General features: G+C 35.4%; 1 protein-coding gene across 3 annotated transcripts in view; it reads left to right on the plus strand.

Moving 5' to 3' along the window:
* The window catches only part of ARHGAP20 (Rho GTPase activating protein 20), a 142,111-nt gene that overhangs the window by 13,462 nt on the left and 107,589 nt on the right, over window positions 1–21,060 (plus strand). For all 3 annotated transcript variants that reach the window (XM_024131298.3, XM_024131299.3, XM_007115285.3), the window contains exon 2: window positions 3,064–3,146. In XM_024131298.3, the coding sequence (XP_023987066.1) occupies window positions 3,064–3,146 (83 nt within the window). The remainder of the gene's footprint in view (window positions 1–3,063; window positions 3,147–21,060) is intronic.

Below are 21,060 nucleotides of genomic sequence, written 5' to 3' on the forward strand. Positions count from 1 at the left end.
AAAAGATTAATGCAGTTGATTTTTTTCCCTAATGTTTAGTTTGTCAACTTAGAAGATTACCTTTTAAAAATTACTCAGTTTCAGAATGGCATCCAATGTTTATGAGGTAATCTCAATATAGACATCAAGCACTTGGGCATTCTGAAAAACCACACTGTGGATTACGATTTTTAAGCTAACAAAGAAACCTATTTTCTGTTTCCTGTGAGGCAAACGATCATAGTTTTCCCTGTCACTGAACAACTGGGAAATTTGTTGGTGCTGGTACAATATAAGTATGGCCTCAATCTGTCCTGACAAGTTTGTAGTATTGTACATTTAGAAAGGAATCGATAGTCTCCTTCTATTTCCATGTATTGTATTTCACACAGTTGTTATAAACAAAAAGAAAATCCAAGTCTTTATTGCCTGAGAACAGATTCTTTGATAGATACGTGAATTTTTTTGAAGTCACCATTGGTTCTTTGTTTTGCTATACTTTTGAGCAAAAGAAAGAGATATGAATTTTGAATGAATTAATACCTAGGTTCCCATTATATTGACAACTCTTAAGACTTTTTATTACTTACAAGACAAATGAATCCTATGAATTCTAAATTCATTTTGTATATAATGTTTATTTTCTAGCATATCCAGGGCAAATCTTTGGTAGACACTTAACATGAGAATATCAGAAGTAGAAGGAACCTAAGAGACTATGTAGTCCAAATTTTCTCATTTTCTAGATACAGAAATGGAGGCCCAGAGGGGTGTCTGAATTGCCTTAGGCTGCATGTCTCATTAGTAGTGGAGTAAGTCTCAGTACACACAATAGGACCTCAAATAAAAATAATATTTTGCCTGTAGTTTGATTGCATTCTCTTAATATGAGTCTACTAGATGACGTAGACACACTCAGCATTTGACTTCTCACACATCTGCCAATTTTTTTTTTTTTTTTTTTTTTTTTTGCGGTACGCGGTCCTCTCTCTGTTGTGGCCTCTCCGGACGCGCAGGCTCAGCGGCCATGGCTCACGGGCCCAGCCGCTCCACGGCATGTGGGGTCTTCCCGGACCGGGGCACGAACCCGTGTCCCCTGCATTGGCAGACGGACTCCCAACCACTGTGCCACCAGGGAAGCCCATCTGCCAATTTTATAACTAAGAAAACACAATCTAATTACTATATACAAATATATACAAATGGTACTCTACATTAGGTCTCCATCAAAAACTCCTATTTTAAAAGAACCTTTACAGAAGAAAATTTGTCACTCTTCTTTGATTATCCATTCTCATGTTTAACAGCCGTCACTCTCAGAAAGATTTCCATGTGTGGGAAGGTTGCAAATTTGGAGTCCATGGATCCCTCAAGAATCCATGTTGGGGGTTTCTGAACCCCTTGAAGTTATGTTCATAATTTCGTTCACAGCTTTTATAAATATCTTAAGGGATTAACCTGGATTCTCAGTCTATAGTATAGCTGCATTTCTTTTTGCCTTATCTTTGGAAGACCCTTGCTATACTCTGTATTATAACTGCATTACTTTGGAGATTTACTGTTTCCAAATGAAGAATTTAAGATCATTTTAACTTGTCTTAGGGCTCTTTCTTTTTTTCCACATTTAAAAATCATTTTTATGGCTGTCTTTTGAACCCTTTCCAAATTCTTTGTAAACCCGAAAGCCAAGGAGCTCAGAATTAGAAATCATACGTTAATGAAGATCTTGTTTAGGCACTTGGATCTGCTGAGAGTAGTGTCAGAGTATTAGGAGCAGCAGAAGTAAGACTGCTGAGATAGGTCCAGGAATGTGGTCCCTGAAATAAATTGTTTCTGTTGCTGTCTGAGGTATACTGAGGAGGTCTGGGCATTTAGTTTTCACATGTGAGCCAAAAGATTAATGGAGGGAGCAGCAACACTGAGGCCATGGCACTGCTGACAACAATAACGGGAGAGATCCATGGGGGCATGGTGAAACTGGGGGAAAAGAATTGTGCAAAGAAGTCTAGTATCCTTCTCACTAGATGATTTTTCTTCTCTTCCTTAGGATGATCTAGGTTTTATTAAGAAGCAGTTCCTTTATGAATCATGTAATGAGATACTTATACTGAGCCACTTGGTTTTATGTGTGTTTTTTTTAGAGCAGCATCCAGTTCCAAGCATGGCTGGCTTAGGCCCTCAGGCAGTGGGTGAGACTTCTGGACAGGAAAGGGTGAGAGGGTAGAGCAAGAAGAATGCTTTGGTGACACAGCCTGAACTTCACTCATGGCTATTTGTGACTGTATTGTAAATTTTCACATTTATATCCAGTGGCAGTTCCTCTGACTCTATCTAGAGGTGTTAAATCTGTAAGAATGAAAATTTAGAGAGTAATTATCGGGTTAATTCAAGTTGAATAAAACCTCACCACAAATTTTAGGTCCTGTAGAACAGAGTACCTGAATTATCCAATTAATCCTATATTTATATACCACTTAGAAAAGAAAAAAAAATTCTTTTTTGTTTTTTAAGTTACAGCAAAAAAAAAAAAATCTCCTTGGAAAAACAGATTCCCCAATGTGTAAATATTTAAATTTAAATGTCTATTAAATGTGTAAGAAATCTAGTCTCCATCTTGTGCTTTAACTACTTATCTTCTCCGTTTACTTGATCTCTTCAAATTCTGTCTGTCCCTGAAGCCCAGTTTGGGGCCTACCCTTCCAATGAAATAGATCTAGTAGAACCTACTCTGATGACGTTTTAGAGTATAAATTGGATAATCCAGTCCTGCCTTTGGCATAGTGCCTGGCACATAATAAGCCGTAAAGCTGCAGTTGATGATAATGGTTATGAGCTGTTTTCCCAAATACTCTTTTCACCATTTAACCACCTTGTTCTCTGACCATAAAAAATACTTACTGCCTGTACCACTTTTTGACACTTACTATCTTAGTTTAGATGTTATTATTTATTTCCAGAATAAGATTGCAAACTCCTTGATAGGTAAGGATAGGCAATACAAAACTTGCTGAGTTGGATTGGAAATTGGCATTTACTTGCTTTACAAGCCATGTGGTCTTCATTGTGATCTTTTTTCCTCTACAGAAAATGAAAACACTAGCAGAAAGGAGGAGGAGTGCTCCATCTCTTATCCTGGATAAAGCCCTGCAAAAACGACCTAGTACCAAGTAAGTGAAAAGCTTTGTATTATACATTTAGTATGTGCTTCATTTCTTTTACCTGTGGGGTTTGTTTGCTTTTTATCAAGACCAGAATTCTCTGTTAAATAATGGAAAATATGACTTCTGAGTTTATTTAGTAAGGCCTATTCTTTATGTGAAACTTAAAGCCTTTTTAAGAGCTGGTGATCAATTGCTTTAAAACTGATTCAGAAGTGAAACTTACATCACATGGTACACAAACATGCATGTTCCACACATTGTTAAAGTTTATTTATGGAAACATTTAGAAATCAGTATACTAAAGATAAGTTATTTTAACCACTATACATGTTTGGTTGTGCACAAACTTTTGCTTACTTTTTATCATAAGGTGATGCCTGTGTATGGGTAAAAGGCAAGTTTTTACCAATTTTAGATATGAAGAAAGATAGCCAGATTAAGATTATTAAAAATTTGAGTGTTGATTTCTTTTAGGCATTATTGGTTAGATTAATTAGTGAAATTTAAAGTGGAAAAACAGGCTGTGGACATCTTAAGAGAGTCTTTCATAGTACTTAGAAATTGAATGGCTATTCAATCATTAATTTATTCAATAATTTTTTTTTTTTTTTTTTTGTGGTATGCGGGCCTCCCTCTGCTGCGGCCTCTCCCGTTGCGGAGCACAGGCTCCGGACGCGCAGGCCCAGCGGCCATGGCTCACGGGCCCAGCCGCTCCGCGGCATGTGGGATCCTCCCAGACCGGGGCGCGAACACGGTTCCCCCGCATCGGCAGGCGGACGCGCAACCACTGCGCCACCAGGGAAGCCCATATTCAATAATTTTTAATGGCATTTTAACTCAGAGGCATTTTATGTTCAAAGGAAACCTGTGATGATTTTCCTCTAATACGTGAATCCTTTCATGTAAAGTGAAGTCCTTATCACTTTTTTAAAAGTGAGGGTATATCTGATATTTCTATGAATGGTGTGCTAATTTAACGTAAAATCTATGTGAAAACATGGAATTTTTTTTCAGTGTCCAAAATAAATTATATAGCCAAACCCCAAAGAGTGAAACTTTCAAAATACTTAAGTCCCTCCCCTCTTAGTACTCAGCAAGTTCTCAGACTCAGGCAGCTCCCCCAGCTGCCCACAAATGACACACGCTTTAGTCACTGGGTTGATCAGAAAATGTAAATTACTTTTAATAGATGCCTAATCAAAATTTAATTAGGAAGATATTCTTCTGCCAAATGAGTAATACAGTAATATACTTCAGTGCCATATATAAATGACTTTTAGATTGTTTTTACATTAGTATATCTTTGCATTCATGTGGATAAGAAAAGAATGGTTATATCTTCATAGTTTGACCTTGATTACCTAGAAAACTCAGGAGAAATTATTTTTTAGGGGAGGTCGACAGAGGAGGCAGAATTGTCTTTAATTCTAATGTATATGTAAAAATAGCTTTATTATTCACTTTTTTTAAAACAGGTAAACAGTTTTAGGTAAAATTTTTTATTGGAAGTTCCTGGGATGAACATGTGTTAAGCTTTTTAATTAAAAGTAGCCCTTATTTATATCAGAGAAGCTTTAGCCCCAAATCGGGGGTCAAATAGTGGCCCACTTACCCGCTAACCCAGGGTGAGGATTTACAACAGTATGCATGTAGGTACTGAAAGTTCATATAGTCCATTGGTTCTCAACAGAGTGGTACTAACCTCCAGGGGACATTTTGGAATTTTGTGAAGCAAAATGATTTAGGGGGCAGTCTCCAGAGATACTAGACATCACATAATGCACAGGACATCCTACACAACAGTTTTGTGGCTCCTGCATAGTTTTTGAATGTCCCATGTATGGAATACTTGTGAAGAGGGGGAAAAAACTTTATATAATTATCTATGCCTGTAACTATGGGGTTTTATTTGTTTTTTTTTTTTTTTGCTGTACTTGGGCCTCTCACTGTTGTGGCCTCTCCCGTTGCGGAGCACAGGCTCCGGACGCGCAGGCTCAGCAGCCATGGCTCACGGGCCCAACCACTCCGCGGCATGTGGGATCTTCCCGGACTGGGGCACGAACCCGTGTCTCCTGCATCGGCAGGCAGACTCTCAACCACTGCTCCACCAGGGAAGCCCTATAACTATGTTTTATATACAAAGTATTTTATATCCTTTTATGTAGATTTAATAAACACTAGAGTTTCCAGAAATGTAGCTACCTTGCATACCAAGAGATAATTGCACTTCGTATTGTTTGGAATCATTTCAGAAAATCACTTGGCTTTACTTCATTTTCTCGTACTTGTTGCATGGAGTAGTTTCTTATCATCTTACTTATCTTAAATCTAAATATATTCATTATAAGTAGGTATAAGCATCTGACTACTTCATTGTCTTTTAATATAGTCATGAATGAGCATATACATATTGAAATACATAATTTATACTTTCATTTCCCTTTATATTACTATCAGGGTATTTTATTGACACTTTTGAAATTCTGTTAAATATCTGTGAATTTTGTTTCAGGATAGAAAAGGAGGAATTGGAATAAATGTATATGCATTTGTCCTTTATATAACAAAGGGACATTGGATCTAGGATTGAGAATGACTGATAGAGATTAAGTGCCAGGTTAGGGAAAAAGCTAACACTTACCTGACTTACTGGGGTTGAGTTAGAGAACCAATATGATAATATACAACCATGTCCTTCCCCACTCCTGCCTCCCCATCACCTCTGCAATAATTGGTGCTTACATTAGAGTCAGTTTCCCAAATTCCTGCCTCAGAAATAGGGAAATATGATGGGTTTTTGGCAAAATAAAAAAGGAAAAAAGTATATTTAAGTTGAAGATGGATATGTTTTAATCTTCAGTTTATTTCCTGTGAGTTTCTCCAGGTCAGTAGTGTGAGTGCATAGGGCAGGGGAACAGGACTTTCACCTATCTTTTAGAAATAATGCTTTTATGCTATGTAGTATTGGGTGGTTAATGTGTGTACCAAAAAAAAAATAGCTATTGGGTGTTGAATGTGTACAAAATCTTTGTAAGTAGTGTAATCTCAGGATTGGAATGAACCTTAAAGATCATCTAGTCTGGTGGTTTCTGAATCTTTTAAAGTCAGTATTCTGCAGAGGGACCCAGGCATCTACATATTTTTCAGAAACTCTTCATAGTTGATTCTGATACACTCTTGGTAGAGAACCACTATGACAGGCTACAAAAGAATCCTTTCATAAAAGAATGCTTTTAAAAAGGGAATACTGAACCAAAATTTTAAGGAAGTACAGAATTATAATGTGTATTTCTTATAAAACAGTGTGGACATTATAAAACCAAAAGCAAAGTCCCCTCTCCATCCCCAGGGGTAACCATGGTTAATCATTTGTATGTCCTTGTAAACCTTGTCTATGCAAGTGTGATTAGAATTTTGTTGTTGTTGTTGTTGTTGTGGCCTCTCCCGTTGTGGAGCACAGACTCCGGACGCGCAGGCTCAGCGGCCATGGCTCACGGGCCCAGCCGCTCTGTGGCATGTGGGATCTTCCCGGACTGGGCACGAACTCGTGTCCTCTGCATCGGCAGGCTGACTCTCAACCACTGCGCCACCAGGGAAACCCTGTGATTAGAATTTTTATTTGCTTTCTGTAATGTTTAAATTCTCATTTTAATATAGATAAATTAGTTCTTTGCATTTTCAAGTCTTGCAGTTTTTTAAAAAAAATTAGAGATCAAATCCTATTACAACAACCATTCAAGAAGGTCTTTGAATTTTGACCATCTTTATATAATGTACACTCCTGAAAAGTTACATCAATCAGTTAATGAACTTGCTATTTTAAAGAAACTTTGTAGTGAATTGTTTTATAAAGTAAATCACTTCTTTTTTCAAAGTTGTTAAAAATAACTCAAATTTTCATAATTTGAATTTTGCTTTTCCATAATTTATACCCAGGAAACAAGGAAAATTTCTGAAGTCTGAGCTGAGCACACCTATTTGAAGTAGAACTTTATGCAACAAAATTCAAGTACCTGAAAAGAATCTTTACTATCTCTTTGCATGTAATATCATGGGAGCTAACCTATAAAAGATCTGTACACAGTGTGTGGACAGACAGCAAAGAAATTGAGTGTTTTATTTATTAGCATTGCATATTTCTTGAGTTAAATTAAGCCATCATAGCATTTCATATTTCTTGAGTTAAACCTATATTTGATTTTGGCTTTGCAGTAGAACGTTATTTCTACTGTTATCCCCTAGTTAAGGTGTTATTTAGTAATTAATGACTTGTAGGTGATAAAGCTTTTGTCCAAAGTTTAGCAAACATCCACAGAGGATTTAATGGAATCCTTTCATTTAACAGCTGTTGCATCTCAATTTTTATTGAATTTAATTAACAAGAGCTAGGTTTAAAAGAGGAGGAAATAGGTTAAGCAGTGACTTAAATGTGTTTATGTGTTAAACACAGTTTTATCTCCAAAATTCGTTGTTCAACCCATCGAGTTCATAAGGAAGGGGCAACTTAGAGATTTTAACTTTTGGGGGGGTTATCTGGACACCATTGATCAGCTGGAGGTGATTCCTCTAAGTAATTATTATATTAGCTGGTATAGCAGATGACACGTGTCTTTCACGCTAAGAAGGTTAGTGGTTTTCCAACATGGCTGCACTCAGCTGTTTTTACTCTCAGACACAATAGTGTTCAGTTCTGTGTTTAAGGATGACCTCACCTCATGCAATAGCCATCCTCCTGGTAAGACTCTGGGCACCTGTATTAGAGGGCTTAGTTTCCTTAAAAGTAAAATGAGAGTATTGAAGTTATTATTTGTTAAACCCTTCTACTTCTAGTTCTATAGCTATATAATTATGATTTGTTGAAATTCAATACTTCCTACACTTACTCTGAATTCTAAATCATTCTTAATTACTTGCAGTTTCCTAAACACAGTATACTGTCTAGCATTGTCTCACATGTCACTTCCTTCAGGAACTCCTCTAAGCCTTTGTAAATAACATTCGTGCTCCTATAGAACCTTGTATATCTTGAACCACAGCACTCATCCCACTGCACTGGCATTACAGTTTATGTCATGTTCCCTTTAATGTCCCTGACATTTGTTAATAAAATAATGCCTTATAAATAATATCTGATGTTCAATTATTATTTGTTGGATGAATCGGTGAATGAGCAAGTGACTCCATTTCCAAACTACAATAGGAATTTAATAAGTTAACACAGTAGTTTCTGACTCTCCTGCCCTCCTTGAGTAGCCAATACATAAAAGACCTTCCTTTTTCATTGGTATTATTTGTGAAATTGTGGCTAGGGAAAAAGGAAGATTACTTTTAACAAAATGATTCTGAGTTATTGTTAGGAAGTTATTTCATGCAGCAGAATACCACAAGAACTCATGTATGTGGTCTGTAAATGCCACATATAGTGGCATTCTTGTGGTACTTCTTCATCATTTACTTAGGGATAAATTCAAGTCATACAAACTTTTCTTCCAGAAATTCACTTGTTTTGATGTGGTATTCAGCCCACCTTGTAGAAAAATACACAAAAATATACCCACTTTTGTTTTAAGTTACAGTGTTAGCACTTTCAAGTTAGTATTCACCCATCTCCATCCTTACCTCCAAATCAATTTATTGTGTGTGTGCTGCTTGAAAGACTTTATAGTAGGTACTTTACATATATTATGTTTTAAATCTCTGCTTATTGCTGCTGAGAGGAGAGAAAGGCAATGCCAAGGAAGTGTGGTGCAGCAGGAAGTGCTTGGGCTTTGGCTGCATTCAAATGCTGGCTCTCCATCCTGATTTTCTGTGTGACCTCAGATAAATTACCTAATCTCTGAGTCTCAGGGTCTTCCTCTGTAAAATATGAATCTAATGCTTTCATAGAATATGAAATGAGAAAATAAGTGAAGATGTTTAAAAGATTGACTTAGTATTATTAGTTGCCTCTTTCCTTCTCTTAGATATATTTCATTTTCAAGCTTTAAACCTCCTGAATTATCCAGTACCATTTGTTAATGAAAAGCACCTACTTTATTATCACAGCATTGTATGACTAGAAACGAATCATTGAGCCTGGCTCCTTATATAGTAGAAATTGAGTCAAAGACTTGCCCTAGGTCAACACAATTGATTAACATTAGAGATAGGAATGGAAATCCAGGTCTCTGATCTTGATGGAATATTCTTTGCATTACATAAACAAAAGGAATATGATATAATATCTAAGAGCATGGATTCTGGAGCCAAACTGCCAGGTTTGAATCCCAATACTGCCCCTTACCAGTCATGTGATCTTGGGTAGGTTTTTAAACCAGGAATAATAATAAACCCTACCTCATAAGGTTGTAAGAAAGACTAAATGGGTATTATATATGTAAAGCTTTTAATGTAGTCTCTAGCACATAATCAGTGCTTTTATATTTGAAGGCTATGTTGTTGTTGTAGTGGTAATAGTAGTAGTAGTAGTAGTAGTAGTAGTAGTAGTAGTAGTAGTGGAAGCATTAATAAAGAAATAGAAGTTCATATTATCCTGGTAAAGAGACTCTTTGAGGACCACAATAGATGGAAAATTTTAAAAGATGAAAGGTGCAATCTGGAAGCCAGCTAGACTCTAGTATTAAATTCATTTTAGCAAGATAATTATATTTCTAGGCCTGGCCTGAAGCAAGATTAGCTCAGAATATTTGGGATTTATTCCTGGTAGACCCTGACAATTCTTGAGGTCTCCCTAGGCAAAAGTTCAAAGTATACCTAGGATGATTCTGGGAAATAAGGGTTTGAGACATGGAGGATTGACCTGCTTTGCTTGGCCACTTGAGATGAAGGGGCTCCAGGAGCGTCATATGTGCCAAAGCTATGAATCAAGATTAGACACATATAGAATTAGCTAGTTTGGAGTAAGGATACTAGGGTGAGAGAGCCAAAGCAGAAGCCATTTGAGACTAGGAAAGCAGCTGTTTGCTAACTGACTTCTTCCTTTCGGTCAGTTCACTCCTGTTATGTATGACTCTACACACACACACACACACACACACACACACACACACACACACTCACTCACTCATTCACTCACTCACTCATATACATGCTAACATCGTCCTACTCAGAATGTCCCACATTGTGTTCTGCAAATTCCTCATCATTCCATTTCCTTTTTCTCTGTCATGTTAGCATCTAACATCTAATTAGTCTAAAGTGGTTGATAACTTGCCATACTTTCAAATGCAAGGAGAACATTTATACTCTGGAGTAGTTTACTGAGGATTGTGGTCAAATCTACTTTCATAAGAGAATGAAAACCTGCTTCTACCTGTGATAAGTGTAAACTTGACAGATATGGTCATTGAAATGAACTGAATGATCTCACAAAGGCCACCCTCATGCTGAGACTCTAAGATAGTTATGGTAACTGTTTGATAGAATTTAAAGGAAAAGTCAATTTAAAAGGGAAGTTACTAGACTTTCCTTTGGAATTCTATAAACCTTCTGTACCTAGATACAAGTTTTTGATATAAGACTTTTAAATAAAATTTTAAATTTTAGAGGAATTTAAAAATCTTTAAGACTTTTTCAAAATTACAGTAAACTATACTGTTATATTACCTTAGATAAAAACCTGTATTCAGGTTTTTTTTTAAAGAAAAAAACACTATTCAAAAAAAAAAAACACTATTCATTGTGCTGCCTTGCATTACATGCCAGTTGGCGGTAAGCCTATTCCTACAGTTTTGGACAATGTGTTCTGAGGTTTTAGGACCTGTAGATGATTCAAGGTATGTGATGAGCAGACCGCCAAGTAGAAATTTAATACACGAAGATTACCAGCAGTGTACAGGGTCCCTTCTTTCCTTGCAAGGAACATTTTCCAAAGTAAAAATCAGATGTAAAGGAAAGAGATGGCGGCAATTGCTTTGTAAAGTGGCAAAGTTGGCAAATTTTTACCAAAATGGAATTCATTGCTTTGTTAAGCAAAAGGTTTCCCAGGCCCACATATCACTTTATTCTCTTCAAACTACTTTTCATATTCTTTAAAAATGATCAAATACATCTGTTCCTGGTGTAGTATGCTATTTTCCTATCGTATGATTCTGGGAGGACATCTTTAGAAGATGTAAGTGTCTCCACATTCTAATGAACTTTGACAGGGTCAAATTAATTTATTTCTGCACTTGCAGAACAGTACATCCGTTTAATTTCTTTATTCCAACTATAACCTAATTTGTTAATTGCAGTTATGATTCAGTTTTATCTTTCATTTTGGCACCAGGAAAGCACTGTCTCATTAGTGAATGTTTATTCACTTTTCCTCGCCCCTCTCCATGGGGTTAGCAGGCTGTCCTAAGACATCCTTACTATATTGGTCTAAATGCTGTCTTACCCTGTACATCTTGAAAGATTTCTCAGAGGAGCTTTGGAATTTCATGATTAACTTTCCTTCAAAACCTTTAAAAAAGCAGAAGAATAATTGTTAGTATTATTGAGAACCTTCATACTATTATGGTTAAGAAATTATGGACTATGGAGCCATTCTTCCTGGGTTTGAATCTGGCTCTCCTTATTACCAAGCATGAGAACTTTGGCAAGTTTCATAACCTCTTCAGGCCTCACTTTTCTCATCTGTAAAATGGGGATAACCTCATAGGGGATTAAAGGAGTTAAAATTGTAATATATCTGGCACATTTTAAGCATTATATAAGTTTTTTGTTAAATAAAATTATTAAAAATATATAAATCCTTGTGCTGCCATGTCACATAATGTCTAATTCTCTTAGTGTTCCAGGTATAGGTTTTTCTTCTACTTGACTACCTGCATTTTGAGTGAAGGGACCATGTTTTCTGCTCTTATAGCTGCATATTTAGTGCTAGGTATAGAACAGATATTCTATAAATATTAGCTGAGCTGAATGAGTGATTCTTCCCCTAGCTAAGTAAGTCAACTCTCAGTTGGAGTAGAAAGAAGGATAAGAGTCCACTGCTGCCTGAGAAATTGACACAGCCAGCATCGAAAAGCTACACAAAGAAATGCCAGTTCTGGAGTGACCAGCAGTTTAATGTTTGTTGATTTAATGCTCACATGTTTAACGTCTCAGCTGTATAATGAGTCACTGCCATTGATTCTCTGATGCATAGCTCCTGGGGTAATGAGAAGACACAGGGAATGGATTCTAGTTTCTGCTCTATCACTAATGACCCTGGTGGAGTCACCTAGCCTTTCTTCAACCAGGACTCTTTCCTTACCTGTCAGTGGTGGGAGGAGGGGGAGGGTGCAGTTGACTAAATCCTTTATATACTTTCTCCACCAGCCCCCAACTGTACAATTTTGTGTTTCTTTAGGCTAACCATAACTCAGTCACCAGGAGAATGGAAAATGGTATGAATGCTTCTTACAAGCCCTTTTATCACAACTCTTAAAACATCTCCAAGTGTGTGTCTGTCACACTACTAAGAAATGAGTATCCTCCTTATCCTCTTTTAGTGCAGAGGTCAAGCATTTGCTTATTTGGGATCTTTGGTCAGTTTATTGTCATAATGTCATTTTGGTAGCCAGTCTCCATAATGGCCCCAACGATTCCTACCTCCTGGAATTCACATACTTGTCCAGTCCTCCCACACACATTGTATCTGAATTGTATCTGATCTCTGTAACCAATAGGATATTGCAAAAATGATGATTTATCACTTCTGAGATTAGGTTATAAAAGACCAAGCTTCTGTCTCAATTGCTGTCACACTTTCTACATCTCTGTAATCATTTTCTCTGGGGGAAGCAATGTCCTAAGTAACCGTCTACAGAGAGGCCTATAATGGGAGGAACTGAAGCCTCCAACCAACAGCCACGTGAATAACCTTGCAAGTAGATTTTCAAACCCCAGTCAAGTCTTCCGAGATTGTAGCCCTAGCTTGACTGCAACCTCGTAAGAAACCTGAGCCAGACTCACCCAGCTGAGCTACTCTCTGGTTCTTGACCCCTAGAAACTGTGTGGGATAATAAATATTTGTTGTTTTAAGTGGCTATGTTTTGGGGTCATTTGTTATGTAGCAAGTGATAACCAATACAGTCGTCTTCAAGTCATGAAACTAGCTTTCTAGAACGCTTCTCCTATATATCTTTTATGTATTCTTACTGCTAGAAGTGGAAAGATGGAAGCAGATACTGTTCCCATTTATAAATGAAAACGCTTATTCCCCAGATCATGTAATTTGTTGGAAAAGGGGCCAGTTAACATTCTTTCTTTAAACAGCTTTATTGAGATACAGTTCATACCATTTAATTCACCCATGAAAAGTGTACAGTTCAGTGGTTTTTAGTATATTCACAGAGTTATGCATCCATCACAACTTTTAAAGCATTTTAATCCCTCCTGAAAGAAACCCCATAGCCATTAGCTGTCGTTCTTCATTCTCTCCCATGTCCCTTCTTTCCCTATCTCTAGCTTTAAGCAGCCACTGACTTCCTTTTTGTCTCTATAGCTTTGCCTCTTCTGGACATTTCATATAAATGCAGTCATGCACTATGTGGTCTTTTGTAACTGGCTTCTTTCAGTTAGCATCATATTTTCACGGTTCATCTATGTTGTAGTTTGTATCAATACTTCATTACTTTTCTTTGTTGTTAATATTTCATTATATGGATAGATACAACAGTTTTGTTTATTTGGTCATCAGTCGATGGACATTTGGGTTATTCTCACCTGTTGGCCATTATGAATAATGCTGCTGTGAACATTCATGTGCAAGTTTTTATGTTTCATTTCTCTTGCATATATTCAGGAGTGGAATTGTTGCATCATATGGTAACTCTATGTTTAGCTTTTGGAGGAGCCAAATATTTTCCAAGGCAGCTGCACCATTCCTACCAGCAGTATATGATGGTTCTGACTTCTCCACATCCTTACCAGTCCTTGTTATTTTCCATCTTTTTACCTATAGCCATCTTGGTGAGTGTGAAGAGGTATCGCTTGTGGTTTTCATTTTCATTTCCCTTATGACATTGAGCATCTTTCATGTGTTTATTTTCCATTTGCATATCTTTTGGGTAGGAATTTTCCATTTAAAACTTAGAACATTTTTAATTGGGTTATTTGTCTCTTTATTAATGAATTGTAAGAGTTCAGTATTCTTAATATTATGTGTGCATATGCAAAGCAAAATACAAGATTGTAGCATTAATTTGTAGCTTCCAAGGCTCCCAAAGCACTTGAGCCTGAAACATCTGGAAGATCAACCAAGTTTCAGTTGTCTAATTCATTTTGTATCTATATAACTTTGGCTTGGTCTTTTTTTTTTTCCATTGAGTCTAACCCTTCAGTTTTTGGAAAAAAATAATTTCTGCAAGGTGAATCCAAAATGGTCCTGTGGCAGGTTTCTGTGATGCATACTCTATAAATTAACATTAATTTAGGACATTTAATAATCCTAACTTTTTTGATAATTATGGTTTTCTAGAATAGCTGCTTTTTTGTTTATTTTCTACAAACACATTTTTAAATAATTATAAAGTTAATATACGTGTATTTTAGAAAATTTGGAAAATGCAGAGGTACAAATAAAATTTTGGTCTGCATTCCTAGATATCAACCTTGACACCTTTTTCTGTCATTTGACTTCAAATTTTATATATTTTATGACTGAATCATCAACATGATCATAAATAATGCTTTATATGGTAGAAACATTCCGTACTTACCATATTTGTCTTATATATGTAAACACTGAAGTAGAAAGAGGAAAACAAAGCAGCTGCCTTAAGGCATGAAAGAAGGCTTCAAAGAAGTGATACATTATATGCTGAGTTTTAATGGATGAATAGGAGTTCTTTTTTTTTTTTTTTTTTTTTTTTTTTTTTGTGGTATGCGGGCCTCCCTCTGTTGTGGCCTCTCCCGTTGCGGAGCACAGGCTCCGGACGCGCAGGCTCAGCGGCCATGGCTCATGGGCCCAGCCGCTGCGCGGCATGTGGGATCCTCCCAGACGGAGGCGCGAACCCGGTTCCCCTGCATCGGCAGGCGGACGCGCAACCACTGCGCCACCAGGGAAGCCCAGGAGTTCTTTAGCATAGGAAATGGGTGACATAATATTCTAGCAATGATAACTTAAGTTAGAGCTCAAAGTTTCTAGAAAGGAGTGGAGATGGGACTAGTAAATAAGGATCAGACAGTAAATAAGGATCAGACTGGGAACAATCTTTGTCAGGATGAAGACTTTAGATTTCTGGGTAGTAGGAAAATATTATTAGAAAATCAGTCAGTTATGTGATTTAACTTGTGTTTTTGAAAGAAAGCGCTATCAAAGAATTGATTGGAAGAGAGAGATGGGCAAGGCAGGTAGAGAGACTAAGAGACAGTTGAAAATAATTCAGGTAAATGATAATGAAGTACTTATACAGTGAAGGGGAAACTTTTAGAGACATTTAGGAATGAGAATCAATAAGATTTGGATGTAAGGAAGTGAAAGGAGTTAAGAATGAAGTTTCTACCTTTTGAATACTGGATAGATGGTTTCAAACATGGTAAATTTTGAGGTGTATGACAGTGTTAGTATTAACAATACTGATAAAAGGTGTAATTTAAACTGAGTGCTTACCAGGTACCAGGTTCTTAATTAAGTATTTTATGCATACATTTTGGGGTAATTTTTTCATTTTACAAATAAGGATATTTAATCTTAGAAGTTTAAAATAATTCACTTTAGATCTCACAACTATTAAGTAATGGAGTTTAAATTTAAATCTACTTCTCTCTGACTTTAAAATTCATGACCTTACCCAATATATTAGACTGCCTCAATAAAAGCGATTCAATTTTGAGAATTTCCTATCTCATAAGATATATAAAGAACAGTTCTAGAAGCTAAGTTTATAAACTTCATTGTAAGTATTATAATCTCATTGTAACCATTAGGTTCTGTCTGGTGTGGCAGATCAGAGATTATCACTTTAAAGGAAAATGATAGAATGATTCCGAAATTATTCTGCCATTTAGCAAACATTGATTTTTATCCAACTCACAGAGGCTAAAAATTCCTATAAATTACAAATTTATAAATTTGTAAAAATTATAAATTATGTTATTCTTTTTTTACTTAATGTTGGATATTTTCTAGTGTAAAGCAGGAAGTTGAAATGCTATATATTTTATTTTGTATTACTTGTTTTTGTTTTCATTTGGACTCTAATTTTTAATGTTAACTTGTTTATGGCCTGTACCAGAGAATATGGTTGTATGGTATTTGATTTTTAAATTTTCTTTATGATTTGACACATAGATTTTTAGGAGTTTTACATGTATGTTGAAAAGTATGTTACCAGTTATGTAAATCATCAATGCCTTCCTAATATTTTGTCCTCATCTTCTGTCACTTCCTAAAAGAGGGGTGAAATGTTTCCCACTTCAGTTGTGAACTTATAAATTTCTACTTGTTATTCTATTAGTTTTGTGCTTTATGTATTTTGAACCTGTATTGTAAGGTCCGTAAAGCTCAGGGTAGTTATATCTTTTTGGTATATTGTACCTTTTATCAAGTGGAAATATCTCTGTTTAGTCCTATTTATTTCTTTTGGGTCTGTATTCTTTAGCTAAGTGAAGTGTTTTTGAGATTCATCATTGTTACATTTATTAGAAGTTTGTTCCATTTTCTTGTCAAGTAGTATTCCATTGTATGGATATACCACAGTTAGCTTATTCACTCATGTTGATGGACAGTTGAGTTGTTTGCAGTTCGGAGCTATTATGAAGAAAGCTTCCATGAATGTTTGTGTGTAGGTCTTTATGTGGGCATATGTTTTCACTCTGTTGAGTAAATACCTAAGAGTTGAATTACTGAATCATATAGTGTTTGTCTAACTTTAAATTGCCAGACTGTTTTCTATAGTGGTTGTACCATTTTACATACCTGTAAGTAATGTATGAGTTTGAGTTGCTCACATCTTTTCCAAAACTTAGTAAATGACAGTTAAAAATATCTTTGGTCTTTCTAGTGGGTGTGTTGTTGGTATCTCATTATGGTTTACATTTGCATTTTCCTGAAGACTAATAATATCGTGCATCATTTCATGTAATTATTGCCTATTCATATATTTTTCTTTGTGAACTGATCTGTTTAAATCTTTTGCTCATTTCTTTATTTATAAACCTAGGGAGTTGAAGGAGTTCTTTATATATTCTGGTTAAGTGTTTTGTCAAATATATATGGTGAAAATATTTCCTCTAAATCTGTCTTTTCATTTTCTTAACCTTGCTTTTTGAGGAGCAAGAAATTTTTTATGATGAAGTCTAATTTTATCAAGTTTTTTCTTGGTTTATACATTGTGTGTCTTATCTAAGAAATATTTGAATACTTGAAAGTCTCAAAGATAGTATCCTATGTTCTTTTCTCTTAGGTCTGTGATCAAGTTGGATTTAATTTTTGTATACAGTATATAAGGGTAGAGGTTTATTATTTTTCCTAATGGATATCCAGTTGTTGCCATACCAATTATTGAAGAGAGTTTCTTTTGCCAGTTGGATTGAGAAAAAGGACATATGTTTTCATTCTGGAACCTTTGTCAAAAATCAATTTGCCATATATGTGTAAGTCTACTTAGACTTAATTTTGTTCCATCAATCTATATGTCTGTCCTTACCAGTATTATAGTATCTTGATTCCTGAGCTTTCTAACAGGTCTTTTATGTTTTTATTGATATTTTAACTCTATTTATTACATGTTCCATTTGGTCATTGATAATATATAGAAATACAGTTGAGTTTTTGTTTATTGACCTTTAATCCCTTGATTTTATACATTTACTTATTAGTTCTATTAGCTTTTTAAAAAGATTCTATTAGCTTTAATTTCTCAGGATATTTTGCATACACACTCATTTCCTATGTGAATAAAGACATTTTTACTTCTTCCATTCCAATCTGTTTGATTTTTTTTAAAAATTTCCTTTTCTTTCCCTAATGTATGGGCTAAAACCTCTGGTATATTGTTGCACAGAAGTGGTGAGAGCAGACTTACTCTTTTGTTCCTCTTCTTAGTTAGGAGAATACTAAGTCTTTCATCATTAACTTTGATATTAGCTAGCTACAGGGTCTTTTTGTAGATGTCCTTTATTAAATGGAGGAAGGTCCCTTTAATTCCCAGTTTTTGAGTGTTTTATCATAAATGAGTGTTGAATTTTGTCAAATGCTTTTCCTGCGACTTTGAAATGATCATATATTATGATTTTCTTCTTTTAGTCTTAATAAGGTGGACTACATTGATTTTTTAAAATGAACTTTTAATTTTAGAATATCTTTAGATTTACAGAAAAGTTATAAAAACATTACAGCATTTCAGCATATCCTAATCGGTATACCCTATTCTTAACATCTTACAATACTACAGTGCATTTGTCACAAATAATGAGTCATTATTAATACATTGTTATTAACTAAAGGCCATACATAATCAGATTTACTTAGTTTTTAATTAATGTCCATTTTCTATTCTAGGATTTCATCCCAGATACCATATTAGATTTAGTCATTAGGCTCCTTAGCCTCCTCTAGAATGTGACAGTTTCTCAGACTTTTCTTGATTTTGATGACCTTGACAATTTTGAGGAGTATTGGTAGACAATTTTGAGGTATTTTGTAGAATGTTCTTCAGTTTGGGTTTGTCTGATATTTTCTTGTAGTTAGAAAGGGGTTATGGGTTTATAAAATATTTTCAGTCCATATGCATGAGGGATAGGGTCTGCAGTTTTCCTGTCTAGTTTGGGCATCAAGGTGATGGTGACCTCATAGAATGAGTTGAGAAGTGTTACCTCCTTCTTTGAAAGGGCATGTAAAGGAATGTCATTATTTCTTTCTAGAATGCTTAGAGTAGAATTTACTAGTAAAGTTACCTAGCATTTGAGTTTTCTTTTTAGGTTTTAAATTATGATTTTAATTTTTTAAATAGATGTAGAACTATTTGGGTATTTTATTCCTTTTTGAGTCAGTTTTGATGATTTGTTTCTTTCAAGGAATGTGCCCGTTTCATCCTAGTTGTCACCTTAATCACAACAAAGTTATACGTAATATTCTTTTATGTTTTTAATGTCTGTAAGTACTGTTATGATATTCTTTCTTTAATTCTTGGTATTTGTAATTTCTAGATTCTTTTTTTCTTAGATTAATCTAGGTAGAAGCACATCAATTTTATTATCTTTTCAAAAAATCAGCTTTTGGTTTTATTGCTTTTCTCTGTTGTATGTTCACTTTCTATTTCACTGATTTTTTTTTGCTTTTGTTTTTGTTTTTAAAGATTTATTGGAGTAAAATTATGTACAGTAAGGTACCCAAATTTAAAGTGTGCAGTTCACCCCTTAAACCATCACTACAATCAAGATAACGAACAGTTCCATACCCTTCAAAAGTTTCCTCGTAGGGCTTCCCTGGTGGCACAGTGGTTGAGAGTCTGCCTGCCGATTCAGGGGACACGGGTTCGTGCCCCGGTCCGGGAAGATCCCACATGCCGCAGAGCAGCTAGGCCCGTGAGCCATGGCTGCTGAGCCTGCACATCCGCAGCCTGTGCTCCGCAATGGGAGAGGCCACAACAGTGAGAGGCCTGCATACCGCAAAAAAAAAAAAAAAAAAAATAATAGTTTCCTTGTGTGCCTTTGTAATTCATTCTTTCCTGCTACCCTACCAACCTGTCCTCAGGCAATCAGTGATCTATCAATACTGGATGTCGCTATTAGGTTAGTTGGAATTTCTGAGAATTGTATATAAATACTATGTTCCATTTTTATTGCTGACTAGTATTGTACTAATATTGTGGTATGTGGGTATACCACAATTTATATAGTCCTTTTACCTGCTGGTAGGGTTTTTTCCAGTCTTGTGATGAAAAATAAAGCTGCTTTATACATTCATGTACAAATATTTACATGTACTTGTATTTCATAGTTTTTTATTTCTTGGTAAGTATCAAGAAGTAGAAGAGCTTGATTGTATGGTAGGCATATTAAGAGACTGCTGAATTGTTTTCCAAAGTGATTTTACCATTTTATATTTCCACTAGGTTATGAAAGTTGTCATTGCTCCACATTTTCACCAACATTTAGTGTGGTCATTTTTTAAATGTTCAGCTGTTTTTGTATGTGTGTCATATCTCTGTAGTTTTAATTTGTATTTCTCTGGTTACTAATAAATATGAGTGTCTTTTCATGGGCTTATTTGGCATCCATATATTATCTTTGGTAAAGTGTCCGTTCAAATCTCTTGTTCATTTTGTATTGGGTAGTTTGTCCTCATTGTTGAGTTTTATGTATTCTTTATAAATTCCAGATCTGTACTTCTTAGTATGTTAGTCAGTAACCAGTGGGAATTTACGTTTAAATTAATTAAAATTAAATATTCAATACTATAAATTCGGTTCCCTAGTCACACTAGCCACATTTCAAGTGCTCATTTAGTCATATATGAATAATAGTTACCTGTTGGACAGTGCAGATATAGAATAGTTCCATAATCTCAGAAAATCCTCTTGGCAGTGCAGTTCTAGATATAAGTTCCTTTTTGAGCATATGTTTTGTGAATATCTTCTCCTGGTATGTAGCTTGCCTTTTCATTATAATAACACTGTCTTTCAAAGAGCAAAGTTTTAAATTTTGATGAAATTATCATTTTTTTTCCTTTTATGCATTTGTGCGTTCTGTGTTCTATTAAGATATTTTCTTTTTAAATCCAAGGTCAAGATTTCCTCCTATGTATTATTTTAGAATTTTTATAGTTTTAGATTTTACATTTAGGGCTGTGATCCATTTTGAGTTAATTTTTGTATGTCAGATGAGATCAGGGTTGACGTTCATTTTTATTGCATATGGCCAACCAGTTGTTCCAGCACCAGTTTTGAAAAGATTATTCTTTCCTCACTTACAGTCTTTGCACCAGTGTCAAATAATCATTTGG

Source organism: Physeter macrocephalus, chromosome 16 (genome assembly GCF_002837175.3).
Source record: "Physeter macrocephalus isolate SW-GA chromosome 16, ASM283717v5, whole genome shotgun sequence".
NCBI lineage: Eukaryota > Metazoa > Chordata > Mammalia > Artiodactyla > Physeteridae > Physeter > Physeter macrocephalus.